This window comes from Dermacentor andersoni, chromosome 5 (genome assembly GCF_023375885.2).
Source record: "Dermacentor andersoni chromosome 5, qqDerAnde1_hic_scaffold, whole genome shotgun sequence".
Taxonomy (NCBI): domain Eukaryota; kingdom Metazoa; phylum Arthropoda; class Arachnida; order Ixodida; family Ixodidae; genus Dermacentor; species Dermacentor andersoni.
In genome coordinates this window covers 145,409,987-145,431,818 of record NC_092818.1, presented here as the reverse complement: position 1 = coordinate 145,431,818, position 21,832 = coordinate 145,409,987, and the positions used below count along the sequence as shown (strand labels likewise).

The window sequence follows — 21,832 nt, the reverse complement described above, 5'->3', positions numbered from 1 at the left end:
AAACCCCAATGCTTTGAAAAAGTCCGCCCCGTTGCTTTGAGCTGCAGGGTAAAGCCCTTTACAGAAAAGTATCAGGTAGGTCTAGGGACCCTATATCAGATATACAGCCGTTTTCTATTCCACTCCACACGCACCGCATAACGTGTATATCCAACATTGATCGGCTACACTGGCGATTGCACTGCCCCCAAGTGGCGGTCGCCTTCTTTGATCTCGCCTTCATATGTTAGCTGGCGTTTCGTTCACTTGTCCCTTTTAAAGTCTGTCATAAGGAGCGAGAGAAAAATGTCACCATGGTGGATGTGGCGCACGCATTCAGCGAAGATATCAATGCAGCACAACAGCCGCTCCAAAGTGGTGGAGACGCCGATGTCTCCGCTGACATTCAGCTAGAAGACGTGAAGCCTTGTCCTGAAACAAGGCCGAGCAAAAATGTGTTGCGTAAAGCAAAAAAGCGTGAGTTTATCTTCTCCAATGCATGGAAGTGGGCGGTAGGCATTGAATAGATGCGAGTTTTAACAACAAGGAAAAACAATGAGGAAGGAAGCACCGGTTTAGAGAAGGAATGACCGATGCATAGTGTTGTATTCAGGAGATCCTTAAAGTGTGTCGGAATTCTAGCGTTCACTTACACGATCTGCTCACGCTTGTGGAGGCCGCCTGTTTTTAATTTACAGCATGAGAAACTTCACCATGACAACAAGTTCGTTGCACATGCACCCTTTCTGGTCAGCTGACCTGCGCCACTGAATCCACTGTCGGCTCGCCCGACGTTCCTTGTCTGTCGTCCTTGAAGTACACTATCACTGACCTAAACGAAACTAACTGTAGTAACAATTTCAGCTCGCGCAAGGTCGCCCTAAACTATAAGCTACTTACGAGCTTAGCACGTGCATGCTTGCGTCTTTTTGCCCAAACTGTCGCTTGGATATTTTGATCGAAATAACCGTAAACCGTAGGAATATTGCGCCGTCTGTGACGACGTCATAGTTTCTCATTTATAATGAAAACGGTTATAACGCCACAGGAGAGCATATGAACTCTGGCGACTAGAAACTTCTATACATGCAGAGCTCAAATTATTATTATTCGCACATAGTATGCATTATTTTTATGCTCGGCCGGTTCATTGCAGTGTGCGAGTGCAGGGATTGCTTTGGGCACTGCACAGCATACAGCTATACAACACATCTCACTTTCAATTTTGCAGAATTGTTGCGCATCATCTGCTTAGATCGTTTTTCAAGGACCTCACCAATAGGCGCACATGAAGCTAAGCAATAGAGAAATGGATGGCGCATAAAATTTTGTGTCTGAATCATGCTTATTAAAAGAAGAAAAATTGTATGTCCTACATTAATATCGTCTGTGTCATGTTTGTGTCAATTGAAAACATTTGGTTCGCATCATGAAATAAAATGCTACAACTCGTAGCAGTCTACATAGAGTAGTAGTTTCACATGCATTTCAGGGAAAAGTCAAGCCAGTGTCATGTACACTCTATCATTTAGTAGTGAGCATTTCTGAAATTAGTTCACTGTGGAACACATTTGCCACTGGAAGGCCATATGCAGCAACAAAAGTGCATACAAGGTGGAATTATTACCAAGCAGGGTTTCCAGTGTTGTTGACGTTTCTCTTGTCTTTATGTTTGTTTCTGTGTGCATCCTCCCAATGGGAAATAGGTCTTTCAGAAAATTCCATCAAGGCCAACAAGTTATTTTGCATTCTCTGTAGGACAAGCTTTGAAATTTCTTGGCATTATGATATTAATAGAAAGAAGTTTTATAATAATGACAATTATTAACTCTTGTGAATTGTGGCACGTAAAGTAAGGAGCAGAGTCCATGCCACGAGGCCTTTAGTGCCACAAGCAAACATAATGAAAATGAAAATATGAAACTACTCAACATCAGAACACAAGCATCATCAAGTGACAGATAAGTTTAGGATTGGTGAGAATTGCTAAGTGTGACATATTGCAAGGTGAACAAGGCACCACACTGCCTTCTGGCAAATTAACTTGACATTCATGTCTGACCTTTAGCTTATGCTACACTTTTATGGCTGGTAGAAAGCACCATATGCTAACTACACTGATTAGAGGTGTGGCATAGTGGCATTCTAAATTGATGAATAAAGGCTGGAGACACCTGCATCCTTTTTATAGAAAAAGAAAATAGATTGTCTCAAGAAATTTCTACAGATGATTAGTTCCCATAAATAATTCTTTTACACTATTTGGGCTTTATATCGATGTGCCTTTGGTTGTAGCTGAGATTCTATATAGTTGAGATTAAGAGAAAGGAATGGAGTCATACTGGCCATTTAGTGCATAGGTGGTTGATTAGGGTAACACAATTAAAACATAGTGAAGTTTAATGTCCCGAAACTGCAAAGTGGGTTATGAAGGACACCATGGTGGAAGGAACTGGATTAGTTTTGACCACTTGGGGCTCTTAATGTACACCTAAATCCTAATACATTAGCCTAGTTTCATGCATTTTGCTTCCATCAAAATGCATGTGCTGTTGCCAACAGTCAAACCAACAACATTGTGCTTAGCACCAAAATGCCATGTCCACTGAGAGTGAAATAACAGAATGAGTGCCAAGGGAAGGGAAATGCAGTCTAACACAGCAGTGGGCTAGGTAGCGTGAGGGAATTCGGAAATTTGTCGGCATAAGATGGGCTCAACTGATGCAAGACGTGGGTAATGGAAGATCACTGAGATAGGCCTTCATCCTGCAATAGACATATCATATTTACTTGAAAATAAGTTGAACACAAATATAGGTCAACCCCTATATATTGAACTCATCAAGAAATAAAACACTCTGGTTAAACTTTAATTTGAATATAGGTCAACCCATATCTTACTGAAAAACTAAGAAATTTGAACATTGCACACCTTTATTTACCGTAAGCTCGGCTACTAAATCTCGCTAGTCGATGCCATAAGCTGCATCCTCATCAAAAAAGCCAGAGAAGTCAGATGCTTTGCAGGCACCTTCGGCGCACTAAACAATGTTGTCATTGGTGCCATTGAGTGCATTAGATATGAAACATTCTTAAAGCCAGTCTGAATAATCCCCAGGTGGGTACAACAGAGGAACTCCGTTAGCTTGGTATTTTTGCTAGTTCACAAATATAGGTTGATATTCTTTGGTCGCAAACATAGGCTGATGGCTCATTTTAAGTAACATTTTCAAAATAAAAAAGTTCAGGCTATATTTGAATAAATACAGTAAATTAGGCTGATGGCTGATGATGATGATCCATGCATCTCTGCTGGGGTACAGTTATTTCAGCAAAAGAGCACCTCAAGCACTGATTACCAGTGCAGAAACATTTTGCTGCAGTTCACAAACAAGCTGGCAGCAAGATTGCTGGAGTGTTTTCATTTTTCAGTATTAATGGGGTACAAGCACAGGAAATCGCTTATGCTAAGACCCAGAAAACTCAGATGCACAGTCCCACACAGCACAGTGATGTTTGGTGACAACAGCAGCATTTTAAGTGCATGCCTTAAGGGCAACTTTTAACCATGCTACATAGTGGGAAAGGCCCCAAACTGTTGCTGTCTGCATGCTCGTGAGTAGCAGCTCCTCACAAGAAAACTTTTACGGCTCTGGCTATTGTTCGCTTGTGTTAATCTTCTTTTCGGGTGACTGTACATGTACAGTCGCGGACAGAATATTATGGACCATGAAATCTAAGAAAAAGCTGAATATCTCCGCAACTTCACAACGCAATCTGGTATTTGCATTTTGGACCTCGACTAGAATATGCTAACAATGTTGTCGTGGGCAGTTTTACTGGTTACTGCTACAGGCTGCCCGGGAATTGAACGTTTTCGGAGATCCCGTGGTCCATTTTATTCTGTCCGCGACTGTACATAGGATAAAGCCAGCTCTGTTTTAAAGTGAAGGAACTCCTTGCAGGGTCACTGTGGTCATACCTGCATGGGGAGGTGCGACGTGGCTACCAGCTGGAGGAGCAGCGTTACGAAAAACGTCGAGCGAAGTTCTATGCCTTCTTCCGCATCCCTCGAGAGCTGGAGCGCTTCGTGGGTTATGGATTCCTTCAGTGTGCGGATGCTTTCCTGTCGGTGCTGACACTGCTGCCCGTGCGCTTTGCACTGGCGGCAGGCCTGCTCGGGGCACGGCTGGTGGGTCGACGACGCCTGCAGCCAGCTGAGTCATGCGACCTGCTCAAGGGCCTTGTGCTACTGGGCACCTGGCTGTTGGCTGCCCAGGTGGATACATCCATGCTGTACCACATCGTCAAGAGCCAGTCTGTCATCAAGCTGTACATCTTTTTCAACATGCTTGAGGCATGTGTTATAAATTTATTTTGCTCATCCTCGCATATCTAGAGCTGTGCCCATCTTCTGCCATGCAAAGAGCCAGTACGTTAACAAGTACACATTGCATTTATATAAAAGTAAGCACCTAAACAGTGCTTAAGCAACAGTTACTACACAAGTATGATCGTGATTACTATTCACTTCCTTTACAGGAGGATGCACTTTGTCCTTCTGCACAGTTATGTTTCTGTTACTGTTCTTTGTGTCATGCTCTCGTTTTAGCCTGCTTTAAGAAGTAAAATGGGCCGACTAGCCAGATTCATTGCTTTGCTGGCTTCGGTTACGTGTTGCTTTCTAATGCCTAGTTCTCACCTAATGGTCAGCTTTTGAAGGATCTCCTTTGTTCCTCAGTTGTACTTTCTTTATTTCATTGGAAAAACAAGGACACTTGACATTGCAATATCAAACCATGAGTTGTGCATTTTACTCAACATTCTCAAAGCATATGTGTACCAGAAGGTTCTTCGTGTAGTGATTTATAGAAAGAAATGTGGTTCTAGTAGGCTACCAATGCCAGTGGCATTAGTGTCAAGTAAATACTTATCTGCATGACCACCTAAGTGCAGCTCTATATTCAGGGCTGTCGGCCGAGCTGTAAAAAAGAGAGAGAGTAAAACATCTTTATTAATAATATTTGAATGGCGAGAGCAGTGTGGGAGGAACCCTCAGTCCAGGGTCCCTAAGATGATTCCGGCGATGTTTCGAGCCGAGTTTGTCTTTCTACAGCATCTCAATCACACCAATGGAAGTCGACAAAATCTGGCTTGTACCTCCATTTATTCACATCATGACTGAATGGAGCAGATTCTTTGTCCATTAACACAGCTGGCCTTATACATTCTTCATTCTGCATTCTCGATGGACGCGCACTGCTGTGCTGTTTCTATTTCAGCATAAGCCATGCACGCACATCAACAGATCCCTCGTGGCTGTGGTACTTTCATGATTTTCTGCAAATGTCAGAAAACTGCAAGTCAATACAATAATGCAGAAGTCCTTATATATATAGCTGCTCTCTGCTGCAAGTCATGTACATGTAATTGAATTCAATGACCGCTGACCTTCCTTACTTCTGTCACCACTGTTAGGTTGCCTCTTCATTTTGTGGGCACTGGTTCACTCAGCAAAGAGTTTTTAGTAATTCACTCACTGCCTGTCTGTACAGGGTGTGTCCAGAAAGTAATGCAGTTATTTTTTTTCCGGTGCTGCTATTGGACGTACCACAATCGGATTGGTTGGGTTAGGTTGGGACCTCTGAGCTTTTCATCATTGCTTAGTGCAGTCTGCTCCAAGCTCTGGGAGCGTCAGGATCACTGTTTCCGTGAGCCTCCTGATAGTGCTCTGTCATAACATGCGATGGCATCTGCACGCGAGCAACGGTACGTACGCAATCAAGTTCTGTGCTAAACTCGATAAGAGTCTTGCCGATACTTACCAAATGATTCAGCAAGCCTACAGGAATTCTGCTTTGTCATATTCTCAAGTTTCAAGGTGGCTGAAGGCAGTTAAAGGGGGCCAAAAAGACGTGGATGATGAATCCCACTCTGGACGGCCATCAACGAGCAAAAGTGATGAAGATGTGTCTCGTGTTCGTGATCTTTTAAACACAGACCGTCGAATGAGTGTGCGAATGATAGCACAGACTCTCAATATTCCAAAAACCACCATGCATCACGTCATAAGCGGCAGTTTGAACATGTGGAAAGTGTGCGCCAAGCTGTTCCCCGAAACTGTTAACTGACGACCACAAGAACAACCTAGTGGTGATCGTGAGTGAACTTTTGGAACACGTGCAAATTGAACCTTATTTTTGGGACAGTGTCATTACCGGCGACAAAACATGGGTATTTGAGTATGATCCTGAGACGAAGCGCCAAAGTTCCGAATGGCACACTTCGGAGTCCCCTTGCTCCAAGAAGGCAAGAATGAGCAAGTCGAAAGTGAAAACAATGCTAACTGTCTTTTTCGACGCCAAGGATGTGATTCACAAAGAATTCGTACCCCAAAGGCACAGTCAACGCTGCCTACTACGTGCATGTGCTCGAGAGATTGAGAAAAAGGGTCCTCTGAGCGTGAAAGGATATCGCCAATACCTGGCAGTTGCACCATGACAACGCTCCCAGCCACACATCTCTGCGCGTACGGGAGTTCCTGGCTAAGCACAACTTGGTGACGCTCCCCAGCCGCCCTATAGTCCTGACCTGGCTCCGGCAGACTTTTTTCTCTTTTCGAGAATCAAGAGCGCTCTGAAAGGAGTCCGTTTTCAGGCCATTGAAGCCATCCAAACTGCTGTGACAAAGGCTGTAAAGGTGGTTCCCGTCGACTCCTTCCAGGATGCGTACAGTGCATGGCAGAGTCGCTGGCAAAAATGTGCAGATGCCAGAAGAGAGTACTTCAAAGAATTCTAAACGTTTGTAACGATATCTTGAATACACATTTTTCTACGGATAAAATTGCATTACTTTCCAGGCACACCTTGTATTCCATTAGTGTCGTGTAACAGTGTGTGTTTGAAACATTTTAACTCTGTTCTCATGAGTTACCGACAGCAACTACCCACCATATTGGCCCAGTGGCTGCTGTGCACAAGGTTTCGAGTTTAATTCCCGGCCCCTAAGGTCACGTTCTGGCAGGGGCAAGATGCAAAAAGGCTCATGCTAAAGGACTGCTAACATGACATTCTCAATCCATCATATTTTTTTTCGTTGCATCAAGTTTCAAACCCCCTAAACCTTACAATATATTGGCAAGTGCCAGAGCTCCCTAAATATTTTACTATGATGCTCATTTCTACGAACCAGTTCCGGTTTTGAGGCCAAGGAAGTGGATCCATCTTGACGTCACGAATCACTGGCTCATTCCATTCCTGTAATTACTTGGCAGCATCGATTCTGGAATTCTTGGCATCGATTCTGGCAGCGAGTGCAGCCAGAATCGATGCACGCAGCTGCTGGTATCTTGTTTATTTTTTTATTAGTGATGTCATTGCACCTGGCCTTATTGACACACGACATCAACAAATTCTGCTTTCTTTCATGATGTCACAATATCAACGATGCCAGGCCCTGCATTTTGAGACAACTTTAGTATCAAGTTAAAATATCTTACAAGTGTTTCCCAGCCATTATACTTGCCAAGTGTGGTGTTTTTACATGTTAGACGCATGGGGTAGAGATTATGTAACTACGTAAAAATGTGTCAGTACTTTTCTAAAACACCCTGCATACTCAAAATTAAACCAGAGTAGAGCTTATATAACTTCGTAAAAATGTGTCAGTACTTTTCTAAAGCACCCTGCGTACCCAAATTTAACTGGAGCTACACACGAGGCATCTCTCATAGCCTGTTGTGTTGATTTGGGACCTTAAACCTTACTTCTTTTCCTGACTGTGACCATTTTTGCAGGTGGCAGACAAGCTGTTTTCATCCTTTGGCCAGGACATCCTGGATGCCCTGCTGTGGACAGCCACAGAACCAGAGCCACGGCGGGCACGACGGCGCCTGGGGCTGTTGGCACATTTGGCGCTTGCCCTGGCCTATGTTTGTATCCTTTTAGGGGTGAAATCATTCTCTGTGTTTGACTTATCCACAACAAAATAATCGGTAGAAGTAATGGCAAAGTCAAAGCAATTGCTTAGTGACTGTGGTATTCAGAGGCTGCATTCTAATACCAGCGGAACGCAAAAGCGTGCCTGTGTTTAGATTTAGGTATGAATAATAAACCCAGGGTGGTCAAAATTAATGCGGTCCAACTTAACTAGATGGATGCTCGCAGTATACTGCTCAATTTGGGAGGCTACCACACTAGAGTGAGATTTTACTAGAGCATATATCTCGGGGTCATTGCTTTGCATGTGTCTGAATCTGTGTCCTTTCATGGTCAGAATCAGTGTGGGCGGTATCCTGCACAAATGTAAACCAACTAGTGCAACTAACAGCACAACTCGGGAACACTTAGCATGTGCTAGTGGAATACTACTTACATTAAATTGTCGTGCTAACAGTGTCTATTGTCTATTTTTTCTTGTGAAGTACCACTCTTAGCCTTCCCCTAATCAAGACAAATAATATCTGTAAATAGAGAAATAAATAAACTTGCACACATACTGAAGTGAGCTTCTGCAGGAGTTGAAGTGTTCATTATGGTGTACTTTTCTGTCATCGTAATGCAGTTAACAGTTGACAAAAGAGAAAAAAAGAAAAACAATTTTCGGATTTCTAATAACTGCCATAAAACTTGTTAAACAGAATGTTCCTGTTGTTCTGCAACTCTTGCTTATAAGCGAGTACATAACCACTGTTTAAAGGTATATGGCACTCTACTGGCAGGCATTTTGTCTAGTGGAGCTATATATTTTTTAAATATTATCTTTACAATACTCTATTCTGTGATCAAACATGATAATTCCTTGACTGGACATCACAGTACTCCACTGCCTACTAGTGATGCTTCAGGCGACCACCCTGAGTGTCGCAATTAACTCACAGAACAAGGCCCTGCTGACCATCATGATGTCCAACAACGTATGTCACCACCACCGCCACTTGTTGAAATTCACTGTAACACAGTCGCATTTGAAATGAGACTACCTTCATTATATCTGATATTCGGGTTAAGCATGCACACTGATATGCGATTAGGTCTGTGGGAAAGAAATGCAAGTGTGTGCCACCAACAGACCAGCAAAGGGCAAAGGCTTTCCTTGCCAATTTTAATGGCCCGCAGGCGGCTTGCCATGCCAATATAGTAGAATCTCTATTATACAAATTTTTCGGGACGGCGCGAAAATTCGTATAACATGAAATTCATATAGTAGGCCAAAAGTGTGAAGCCAATTAGAAATTAAGGTGGGACACCACAATGAAATGACTGACTTACTCAATATTTCCCTTTTTTTCTTTTTTATTAACTTCTGTCCTGCAATCCTAAGACCTTTTTTTATCTCATGGTGAAATATTTGAAACAAATACGGAGTGGAATTTGATAAAATTTCATTTTTTTAGTGTGTTGTCTTCAAAATCGGAAAGATTGGGCTTAGGGACGTGCTCTCAACAGTGCAATAGCACCGCTGATCACGCTAGCGCGGCTTTCTGCAATGGCACCACCTTGGTATCGCTGTAAACACGAGATTGGAGGTTCAGATAGTCGCAGCACTGTATTTCTTCATGCAGAAATAAAAGCAGCTAAAGCAAGCACAGAAAGGAATGCGTTACTGCAGTCATGGTGCACACCGGGAGTGCTTATATATTGGCTGGCACGAAGTTGAATCACTGGCGCGCTTGTTTCGTGCACATTTTGGCAGCAGCAAGCTGCACACTTAGCGTGTTCTGAAGCCAGCATTTCAAGATCGGCCTTGTTATCAGGAGTATCTTTCATTGCTGCATCCTAGCTGCTGCCTGATGGTGATAAGGACACGATTTATGTAAGATAACTAAATCTGATTACATTTCTATGCGAAGGCGAAGCTACTGCATATTGTGTGATCTGATGGGCAGAAAGGTAGAAGAGTTTAGAATTGTCACCAGGTGCTGAAGACGACAGAAGTTGTGGGACGTAAAGTTAACGCTATCCATTGAAGCGACTGGCGCCTATCTTGCTGATGCGGCAGTACTGGGTCACAGGCGATTGCCGGCTCCTGATAAAGTTGCCATATGTTTGAAAATGGCCGACAACCTGCATAATACTGCACAAATCAAAAGCTGCTTTCTTTCTCTTTCCTTTTTTCCTTTTTTTTTCTGAGGGGTGGGGATTCAAGGCAGAGTGACGCAGGTTGCCCTGGCAACAGGGATATGACTCACACAGTGGCAAGGCTGCTCTGCCAGCCTGACAACAGCCGGTGTTTGGCACCACTGGTGCGACGAGGCCTCCTCTCCGGCTCTGCTGAGGGCTATGCAGTGGCTCGATTGTTTGTACGGTCAAACCCACTTGAAACCCACCTAGTGTATTCCACATGAGAACAAAATACACCCTTAAAAAAATTTTGCGGTATGTCTCCGCGTTGCTTCCTGCCCTCTAATTATTTCATCTAGTGTTACTGTCTTAATTTCGCATTACTGTCATCCCTTTTGCTGTTGCAATAGTTATGTCTCTATAGTTGTCTCTCCGTGTTCGTTCTTTTTTTTTGTCGAGTTCTTTGCAACATCTCTATTTTCCTTTGTTTTGCTAATGTTCGCTGTCTGCCAGGGGCTGCCACTCACGCCCTTGGTGAAGCTTTGGTAGGCCTGATTTTGGTGTGCAAGAATTAATATGAATAAAAGTACTATCTATCTATGTAAGTGCCGTGAAAATTCCATTGTTATAACCGATAATTGTTATAACCGGATTGCGTGAACGAAAGCAAAATGGGGGATGGCAAAGCTGTTGTGAGTAAACTAATGGCAGGATGGCCAGTGCCCTCCCTGCTACTTTCTACCATCCGGCTGCTGATTGTATTGACTCGTTTAATTGTTTAACTATGCTTCCTGCACGCTGCGATTGTGTGTAACAGGCCACGGCTATTGACATTTGCTGTAACAACTGTGAAGATGAGTCACAAGCGACAAGTGACTTGTGAGCTCTGCCAAGGCATCGCTTTTGTGGCCCCAAAAGGCACCTTTTTAAGAAAGGCAAGAAGGTTGCCACGGCAGTCACTAAAGTTGAAAAATCAAGAGGAAACGTTGGGGTGAAATTACAGCAAGCATCTCGCCATGTACTTCCCACTGGCTTGCACGAGAAAGCCCGATGTCTGTCAGCTTTGCCTGCTTTACGCAAAGCTTGCCAACACCCTTCTCCAAGGCACCGAGGTGCGCCACATAGTGCAGCGGAAGGTCCCTTGCGAAAACAAAGCCGCAAAGGGACTGAATCATCTGCAGGGCCTCCTGCGAGGACAACATTTAGGCAGCCTGCCCTACCGCGTTATCGCTGCTGTCATCACTGGCCTCATCACTATCCGATGCAAGCACGTTTGCAACGATCACCTGATCAGTTAGAAGTTCTCATGTTTTTAATGCACCATCTGCATGAAGAAACTCTTCGAGCCCCGAAGCATCCTCTTCGACTGCGAACCAAAGTTCAGGCATCATTTCCTCGGTGGGAGCTCCGCAGGCTTCGTATAAGTCGGTGCTACCTCATACAAAGCAAGCTTTTCGAACGCAGTTTTGCATGTTAGAAGTGCTTATTTCAGACCATGCAGCAAAGATAAATTGCACAGCCATCAGTAGATTGATCTTCAAGTATGGTTGCTCTTTGCTCATCTGTGTGGCCATGTCCATCAACAAGACTAACTCGTTCAGGACGCAGCGCCGATACATTAGCTTAAAATTGGTGATCATGCTGGCATCCATGTGCTGCAAGCCTGCCATCATGTTCAGCGACAGGAAAAAGATTTCCACATTTGCGATGATAGAGTGGTGGGTACCACAACCGTCCAGTATGAGCGGGTGTGACAAATGCCCCGCATTTGTCACACCAGTCGATGTTGGTGCGCAAAAACCAGTGAGGCGCAGCTTGCTGTTTCTGCCATCCTTACACATGTCTCCTTTGAGTGCATGCATCTTGGATGGCAACAGCTGGAAGAACAGTCCTGTTTCGTTCCCGTTATGTACATCGATGTCTACATAGTTGTGGATGCGGGGTGGCGTTTCCTCCATCCACTTCTGCTTAAGCGAAGCTCCCTCGCTGGTTACCGCTTTGTAACCAATGCCGTGCCTCTCTTTGAAGCGCTGTACATTGCCGCCACCTGGCTGCTAGTCCACATTGTTGATGAGTGGGGTAACGTGCTTCGCCAGTGTGGTAAGAATCGGCCCTGTAATAGGCAAATTCATGGCACAGGTATCGATAAACCACTTGTAGAGGGCCTCTTCCACCTCCTTATACACACCTTGTCGAATGCATTTGCGCCCGTTGTCCACCAGGCAGTCTTCTTTGTCAAACTTCTCTGCTGAGGTGATGATTGTCGACACTGTCGGTTGCGATAGTCCGTACTTCTTCACCAAGTCACACACTTCTTTGTCATTGTAGACCATCACGATGCTGCGCTTTGTTTCCTCGTTTCCAAATCTATGGCAGTGCGCTTTCTTTTCACCGACGATGTCGTGCATTGCTGATGATCAGCGGGCGGATCAACCATCTTCCATTTCAGTGGTGAGTCAAATGAGGCAGACAAACCACGTAGCCAGGAGGAACGACTTCAGTGCCACCAAGACAGGCATGAGTGATTTAATCCATTGGCAGAACTGCAAAGAATGAGGGGCCAGTGTGCAGTCTGGGAGCATTGCTGTCAGCACACTTGGCACGGTCCATTCATGTTTTGGAGGGTGGCACGGTTTAGAGCTATGGGTGCAGCCCATTTGTGTTCGGAGAGATGGAAGGGCAATGGGAGAAAGGCGCATGAAACTGGTGATGCGGAGAAGGCTGAAAAACAGGTTCTACTGTACAAGCGTGCAGCAGCCGTTGGCACATCGGGCAAGGGTGCAGCAGCTCAAATTTCTCTTTCTTTTCAATGATTTCACATTCCATTACCTTTCGCCACGGCCACCCAGCAGCCAGACTTCATTGTTATAACCGATAATGGGGCAGCAGGGCATTGTAGTAAGTGGGTTTTTTCACCATAGAAAACATACAAAAGTTGATGATGCAGCAGCTTCTCATTGTTATAACCTATATATTGTTAAAACCGATATCACTATATATGGGTTTGACTGTATCATCTGCTGCAGCAAGAAGAAATGTGGTTGGCAACATTCTAAATTTATCACAGTGTAAGATAATGAACTTGTGTCAGGACTTCTGAAAATTCGCATCAGGCGTGATCATATCACCGAGATTCTACTGTGTGTGACACATAAAAAGGCTAAATTACCAACACACTTAGCATCACCGTTTATGCACAACTGTACAATTGGTGTAATCACGCTGTATCAGCATGTCGGCTTGCTAGTTTGGGACCAACCATGTCAAGCTACTGGCCAAGTTGCATTTACGGGTCTAGACTGTGCCATTTCAAGCTGCTAGTGCTAAGCATTTGATATTTTTGTAACCCAAATACAGCATTTTTAGCTATTGGGTGAACAAATATTCTCTTCACTGTAACCTATATTGTGTCAGATCTTGCATTTTTGGTTTCGTTATTGCAGTAGACTACTCAGTGGAAGTAAAGCACAGCCTACCAAATCTTAGATTTTCTTCATTCATCATATCAGTGTTTGTTATATATTGAGCTCCGGCTGCTACAAATACGGTTGCTGGAGTGCCTTGGACAGCTGATGATGTGAGAGCTGTGGTTTGCATGTTCCAATTGCAGTTTGTGGAGCTCAAGGGCATGGTGTTCAAGAAGTTTGCCAAGAACAACTTGTTCCAGATGGCGTGCAGCGATGTGCGTGAGCGGTTTCACTACGTGGTGCTCCTGCTGGTGGTTATTGTGCAGACCATGCGGGAGTACAGCTGGCGGCAGGGTGAGTATAATGGCAGCATGGAACATGTGGAGTGGGGACTCCCAAACCTGAGACCATAATCCCCGCAGAGCAGCTTTGGAGCCTGCTGGCCGACTGCCTGCTGGTGCTGCTCGCTGAGGTGCTGGTGGACTGGGTCAAGCATGCCTTTGTCACACGCTTCAACGCAATCTCCTGGCAGGTGGGTACAAGTTAAAGGGCCCCTCACCAGCCTTCATGGCAGTTGTTGCACGGCCTCTGAAGAGCAGTCTACCGCAATGACTTTTCAAATTGGTTCATTGATGGCAGAGACAGAATTATTTGAAGTGTTGTGAACCCAAGATTTTAGGAGGTGAGCTTCGCTGCCAACATAAACACACTCTCCACTTGCCCTGTCTAGTCTTCACAAGTGAAATTCCTTCCTTGTATTCTCCCATAGCAGAGCCGAAGGATTGCATCATGTTTTAGTAGCAGGCCTCGCCTCTCCTTCCCTTTTCTTTCCCCCTCTCTTGCATTTTTTTTGTACGGCACACTTCCGGTAACTTTGCATGCAAATCTGTTGCGTTTGTCTCTGTGTCTCGCATGCAAATCTGTTGTATTTGTCTGTCGAAATGACAGCTTTTTCCGCACGCCCCTTCGTAACATTACACTGTACTGATGCAAAAATAAGCATCATTGTCACTTGTCATTGTCACAGAATTTTCCACGCTGTACGCAAGAACCCTTGACTAGTGGTATGATAAGTCAGTGCCACACGGGTGCCGAAGCATACGCATGCGGGTCAAAGAGCATGATCGCATGCTGGAACCCAGTAGAAGATGGCAAATAGATTTGTTTGCTGCGTGCATGACTGCACGATGCAGGCAAAACAGAAGTACATCCGTCTTGCTACAGCACAGAGTAAAACAAAGGCTCTCACACAGTCGGTTTGTAGGTTTTATTATTTCTCAAAACTTTAAATCATCTAGTGAAGCAACAGATCAAACAAATAACTGCTGTAGCCTTGAATAATTTACAAAGTTACCTGTCACGGTGAGGGACGTTTCAGCAGTGCGAATTAGGTAGGCGAGCTTGTGCGTCTGATCTCGACTTTCTGACTAAGAGCGAGGGCTCTTGAGAAGAAAGGCACATGGTGTTTGGTTTTAAATTTCAGCTGTCTTTTCAGCGTGCAGCAGTGTAATACTTTGCAGACACGATCGTCAACGTGCATCAATCAAAGAGCGCGATCGCTCGCTGTAACCCGGCAGAAAATGCCAAATAGATTCATTTCCTGCATGTTCGACTGCACAATGTGAAAACAAGCAGAAGGAAGAGAATTAGTCATTGCACTTGTCTGTTTAAAATGGCCAAACCTGGTGAATGGCCCTTTAGAAGGGCACTAAGGGGAAACACCAAATCAGTTTGGACAGATAAACTATCCTTTCAAAACTATTTTCATTAGTTTCACGGTAAGAGGTTGATTACAGTCAGTGCATGTTGACTGAAAGAGAAGATAAAAGTAAAGCTTCCATTTCTTTTCTTCCAAGAACCCCAGCACTGCTTGTCAGTGTGACGTAGCGGATTTTAAGGTATTTTTCCTATTTAGGCCATTGGTGGCACAGTAAATGTTCCTGAAACTTGCCAAGTTCAATCTGTGGCCCCTTTAGAATAGAGTGTAGTTCATCATACCAATGCGATGAAAAATTCGAGCAGACACTAAAAATCTATGACAGCACAATGAGCTGGTATGGGAAGCTTCAAGGCGGTGTCGCCAGTTGTCTTTTGGTCTTGCATCTTTTCTTGCTTATCAATCATCCTCTCAGAGTAACAGTGACTTTTTTTTATCTTGCAATGTGTAAGGGTTAATTACAAGTACATACAAACTCATTTGTCTCTTTAGTGTTCCTTTAATGCTTCATAAAATGTTTAACTCGGGGAAAATATGGAACTATGAAGTGTTTTGGCAGTGGTGCTTGGCTTGCTTAGTTTGCAGCTCTATCTGCAGTGTGGTTAAGCTTGCATAGATGGTGCACCAAAAAAGCATACTTCCCGGAAAGGGAGTGTGCTGGCAAAACTCATTGCTCAATGAAGCCATTCTGCTTTTATTTTGGACAAGTAGTGATTATTGTTTAACAAAGTTGTTGCTAAATATGATACAATCCAGTATTTATGTCATTATCAACAAAATTATGGAACATCCTAAAGAACTTCTAAAAAATTGCAGTTTAGCTTGCTATGACGAAACTTTCAGGCTTCTTAATCCTCATTCTGATCAGTGAAAGGTATTCAAAGAAACCTGAAAACACAGAAATGAACCCTGCATGCTAATTGCTTGGTCTTTGGATGGTCTGAAACAGTTGTGCCAGCAATAACACCTAGCCTTCAGCAGAGCCCGTGCTTCAACTAAGCCAATTTTTCCTTCAATAGTCACAAGAACAATTTTGACGGCAACGCATAATCATTCCATGCATAATATCCTTGTAAAGGCACGTCATATGAAGGGGAGCATATTAGAGCAGTCACTGATGCGAGCTATAGTCGCCAACCAATAATATGGATTCCATGGGGACTGCCAAAAAGTCCAAATAGTCAATAGCCTGAAATATCAGATTTGCCAGAAAATAAGTCACTTTATTTCACAGATGGCCACAAAAAAAACCTTGTCAACATGTTTCTCGCACTCATACGCTTGCTTGTGACCTAGTCATTCCTTATTTCAACCATTGTCATGCTGTCACTACCGATAGGCAACTAGATGACAGTCAGTGCACACACCAAATCTCCTTCTCTCGCAACTTAAACAGAAGTGAACGGCACTCTGATAGCTAAATTATCTAACTTCCCTTCACAACAGTAATTGTCCAGCACTTTCCTCGCCTTAACACTGCCCTTGTCGGTGCAAGCATGGAAGGTAGAGTTGGCTACTCGATGATTCTGAAAGTCAGGAATCCATAATATCAATCAGGAATAGCCTGAAACCATGGCACTATTTTACATCATCATCATCATCAGCCTGGCTACGCCCACTGCAGGGCAAAGGCCTCTCGCATACTTCTCCAGCTACCCTGGTCATGTGCTAATTGGGGCCATGTTGTCCCTGCAAACGTCTTAATCTCATCCGTCCACCTGACTTTCTGCCGCTCCCTTCTATGCTTCCATTCTCTTGAAATCCAGTCTGTAACCCTTAATGACCATCGGTTATCTTCCCTCATCATTACACGCCCTGCCCATACCCATTTCTTTTTCTTGATTTCAACTAAGATGTCCCTAACCCGCATTTGTTTCCTCACCCAATCTGCTCTCTTCTTATCCCTTAACGTTACACCCATCATTCTTCTTTCCATAGCTCATTGCGTCGTCCTCAATTTAAGTAGAACCGTCTTCGTAAGCCTCCAGGTTTCTGCCCCATAGGTGAGTACTGGTAAGACACAGCTATTATACACTTTTCTCTTGAGGGATAATGGCAACCTGCTGTTCATGATCTGAGAATGCCTGCCAAATGCACTCCAGCCCATTCTTATTCTTCTGGTTATTTCAGTCTCATGATCTGGATCCGCGGTAACTACCCGTCCTAAGTAGATGTATTCCCTTACCACTTCCAGTGCCTCGCTACCTATCGTAAACTGCTGTTCTCTTCTGAGACTGTTAAACATTACTTCAGTTTTCTGCAGATTAATTTTTAGACCCACCCTTCTGCTTTGCTTCTCCTGGTCAGTGAGCATGCATTACAATCGGTCCCCTGAGTTACTAGGCAAGGCAACATCAGCGAGTCGCAAGTTGCTAAGGTATTCTCCATTAACTCTTATCCCCAATTCTTCCCAATCCAGGTCTCTGAATACCTCCTGTAAACACGCTATGAATAGCATTGGAGAGATTGTATCTCCCTGCCTGACGCCTTTCTTTATTGGGATTTTGTTGCTTTCTTTATGGAGGACTACGGTGGCTGTGGAGCCGCTATAGATATCTTTCACTATTTTTACATACGGCTCGTCTACACCCTGATTCCGTAATGTCTCCATGGCTGCTGAGGTTTCGACTGAATCAAACACTTTCTCGTAAGGTAAGATAGCGTGTTCTAAAATCTGTAAGCTCATTTTTCTCTACTTGCACTTTTTGGCCAAACAACACCTTTAGAAAAACTGTCATTTTCAAACTTCTTCGCCAAAAGCTGCTTGCAAGGTGATTTCTAGGCTGAAGTTTTGTCAGGGACAAGGTGACATACTTTTTAGATCCATAAATATTTTCCAACACAATAAATTATCAGATGTCTGACATATAATAACAACCAAAGAAACGAACTTCGTTTTTAGAGTACTAATGACATTTTCACAGTAATGACACTAAAAAAATATGCGACTTGCCTTATCCTGCACTGTAAACCATCTAGAAGGTATCTAATCACAATTAGCATATGTTTATTATTTTTGAAATGATAGTTTTCCTAAGTTGACACACTTGATTTCTCAATATGACACCTCTAAGCTCTGCTCTCTTTGTACTAGGGTGCTCAAGTTTAGAACATATTTTAATGACAGGAAGATAAACCATCCCTAAAATGTTTATCAGAATTAGTGCAGCACTTCAAAAGTTTACAATTCAGCCCCGCATGCCCCCTTAAGTCATTAGTGCATACATTAAGTCTCATTATGTACATTTTTGAGCATGTCCAAATTATTGGTCATCGCCTGTATATAGGTACATTCGGAAACTAAGGCCAATTTTGTAGCGCTTTTTTCTTGTATGCAGATATGAAAAAAGCTCTTTTTCTTATATTTAATGCTTTGAATTACTGCTGGAATCAGAAAAACATGTTTAAATGGTACCATTTTCTTTCATTGCAGGCCCGAATAAGAAAGTGATTGCAGGTTCCAAATATCTAAGACGGTTGCTCATTCGTAGCTTCACAATGAAAATAGCCCAGAACAAAGACCACATAAGACACTTTATGTGTCATTGCCACATTGGTACATTGGTATGACATGCCAAAACTGATTTCTTTCAATGCTTCCCACTAAGCAGAACAGAGGACTCAGTCTAACATTAATACAAAATGGACAAGTTGTCTTGGGTACTTGTATTCAGAATTGCTAGTGGAGTAGTGTATGGACAAGCTAGACTCATCCTTAGCAGGTCTTGCTTGAAATTTTCTGCGTGAGTAACGATTATGCTCAGCAGTAGAAAGGTTAAAACTGTCTTGTCATCCTTCTACAGCAGGATTGTGATTGGTCACTCTTGGCTGCTTATGCACGCAGGTCTACCGAGAATATCTGACCAGCCTGGCCTATGACCTGGCCAGTAGCAAGCTTCACACGGTAAGCCAATCTTGTAGTTACGTGACCACAGAGGAAAGGTTTAGCAAAAGGCTTCTCGCAGGCACCCTCAGACCACGGGGATCTGGTGTCACGCCGCCTTGGTTTCACACCGTTGCCCTTGGCAGCCCTGGTGTTGCGGGTGATGGCATGTCCGCCTTGCTCAGTGCGACTAGCTCTTCTCACCTACCTGTGGTTAGTCGCATCTTCCACATCCCAATGCCTTTTGAGGCCTGCTCCAAACCAGTCCGTAATTGTATGATCAACATTTGCAGTAGTGCTTCTCAAGGGTGAATATTATGTCCAGGAACCTTTGTGGCACAACATTTTACCACCCTGCTTTACTGTTGTATTTAAGAGGAGGTTTTATTTCATGAGCTCTTTTTTTAAATAGTACATGGGAATGGTCAGTTTTCTCAGCAACCACTGCACCAATTTTGGAGACATCTGTTGCAGGCTAAAATCTACTGACTATAGGGAATAGACTATGGATTTAAGCTATCAATTTCTTTACGAAAATTCATGATTGCAAAGTTTTAAAAAAATATGTCCGGCAGTTATGGTACTCCCTAACAAAATTTGAGCGCAGCTGTATGCGTGTTTTCCTTTAACAATATATTGAGGTAAGGAATTTGAAACCGAAATCACTGCACTGACTGGCTGTGGGCTAGTGCCATCAGCACTTTTGAAGAGGGAAGGGCAGTATGGGAATGCTGGCATGATGAGCGGAATCGGAGCCAGCTGTGGAAGATGACAATGAACACATAAGCAGTGGCACTAGCGTGTTGACACAGTTAGGCCAAGGGATGCCGAAGCTCAACCCAGGAACGAGTGCCTAAGAGCTGTGCTCTAGGAAATACTGAGCAATAAATCTTGCAGCTCTCTAACTCAGCATAAAAAAGTGGTATTATTCTCTAAACTGCACCTATTGAAACTTATAAAGCAGACAAGATTGATACACATAAACCACGAATTTTAAGTAGGACTCTTGAGAGATCCTCGTAAGCATTGTAACAATTTCATGTGAACAGTGAAGTTATATATCACGTTTGTCCACTTTAGATGCTCAAACAGACACTGTTTACAGAACTGCTATACTATCTGTTGTGGTGCAGAGTTGTGGGTTTGTAAAATTGTGCTTTAGTTTGTACTTTTCTAAAGCTTACATACTTTCATCTACTTTCGTAAAAAAGATTGTGGCCTTATAAACAAAAATTCTGCATTGCATGGCCAGCAGAACTAAGACTTTTATCTTAAAGTGTAACAAATTTTATTCAAATCAGTTCAGAATTTGTCTTAGAGCACTTGTGCATCTTAGATATACTTTAATATAGAAATATGAGTTGGCCTTAAAGTAAGGCTTCCTCCTAAAGCATACATTACCATATGTAAGACAACTGAATTTCCCATATTTTTTCCTCGCTCATATTAGTGAATAGTAGAGTGAGCAGTTGAGCACTCAACATTTTTCATTCTAATGCTAACTCGACCATGTTATGCCAGATCGCCATTTGCAAGTAATGCACAATATCGTAGTCTGTGCAGCGTCAAGGTGCTGCTGAACCTGGTGATCCTGAGCCGTGCCTGCAGCATTGTCGAGCAGCACCGGCAGTCATTACAGGAAGACTCTCCATTGAAACAACCACGAAGGCCCAAGTCTCCAGAATAAACATCCATCGTCACACACTGAGCAGAACATGTTTGCATCATCACGCAGTGCCATGGCAATTTCTAGTTGGTACTCAAAGTACTCATTATTACACCTTCTAGAGATTACATCCCATGTAAACAGTCTATGAATAGTAGTGTGTAGTTCTAGTGGGGCTTTTTTTACAGCGACTCCTATAAAGTAGGGACAGCTATTAAGAATGCTGTAAAGAGTAGTAGGTCCTGGGTTTTGTAGTGATGCCTTTTTCGATGCTATTCTTTTTCATGCTTTTTGCACTTTGTCGGAGTGAAGCTCTGCCCACGTTATCAATGGGATCAGCTGGCCGTGAACAGTGAATGGTACGAGTGGGATAGAATCAAGTGGAAGGCACCGCTACAAAGTCGTGGCTCTGGATTAACAAAACCACAGAACTATTTCTCTTGAATGTAATACAGTTAAACCTCAATATAACGAAGTCGGTAAAATCGTCAATTTGCTTTACTATATCACTATTCCATTGTATTGAAATTCGTCCTTTTATGCAAATAAGTAGTCACCGATCGATTTTTCTTACACGGAAAGGGGCCTCAGCATTTTGCAGATTATCGGGCAGTCGGGAAAAAAAAAAATTTGAATGAGAAAACAATTCATATTGACAAACTTGGGAGTCAGCTATAGATGATACGGTTTCATGCCACGTACGCCGACGTTATCTTCTCGGCGCTACGAATTAAGCGAAACTAGCCACGCTTTCGCGTGGACTTCTTACCCGTGGCTGATAGCATCGCCCACACTGGGATGGCGTTATCGGGAAAAGAGCTGGCAGAAGGGAGCGAATGCCTCGTCTGCCTCATGCTCCAATGGGTCACCGAAACTCAGGATTACGCAACCTCCAATACTAAGCTCACGGTAAGACAGCTTACGTGGTGCCACGCCGTCTCGGCACACCCACTCTTTGCACATGCTGCAGATCACCTATAAAGCAGGGTGTGCTTCTATGTATCCGCTCAGCCGCACTTACAGCCATGGCAGGCAGAGTGAGATGTGGAACATGGCTGCGCATGTGTGATGAGCTAATTTGTGCTTGCTTTCTAACCATGACTTCGATAGCAGTGTTTC

General features: G+C 43.6%; 1 protein-coding gene across 2 annotated transcripts; it reads left to right on the top strand.

Annotated features, from left to right (window-relative positions):
* Positions 1-258: 258 nt before the first annotated feature.
* On the top strand, positions 259-20,755 carry LOC126531366 (protein TAPT1 homolog). Of its 2 annotated transcripts, none has more exons than XM_050178869.3 (9): positions 259-456; positions 3,945-4,336; positions 7,775-7,913; positions 8,796-8,893; positions 13,651-13,801; positions 13,870-13,979; positions 19,009-19,068; positions 19,130-19,260; positions 20,602-20,755. In XM_050178869.3, the coding sequence occupies exons 1-9, from the start codon at positions 294-296 to the stop codon at positions 20,732-20,734; spliced, it is 1,377 nt and encodes a 458-aa protein (XP_050034826.1). In that variant the 5' UTR covers positions 259-293; the 3' UTR covers positions 20,735-20,755. The 2 variants fall into 2 exon arrangements, with proteins under 2 accessions (XP_050034826.1, XP_054927090.1); XM_055071115.2 differs by having other exon boundaries at positions 19,119-19,260.
* The last annotated feature ends 1,077 nt before the right edge of the window (positions 20,756-21,832 follow it).

Excerpts from the sequence above, each read along its gene's own strand:
- LOC126531366 (XM_050178869.3), top strand. The coding sequence starts at position 294 with ATGGTGGATGTGGCGCACGCATTCAGCGAAGATATCAATGCAGCACAA. Across the intron at positions 13,802-13,869 it reads GGAGTACAGCTGGCGGCAGG|AGCAGCTTTGGAGCCTGCTG; the intron begins GTGAGTATAATG and ends TAATCCCCGCAG. Across the intron at positions 19,261-20,601 it reads GCTCTTCTCACCTACCTGTG|TCTGTGCAGCGTCAAGGTGC; the intron begins GTTAGTCGCATC and ends ACAATATCGTAG.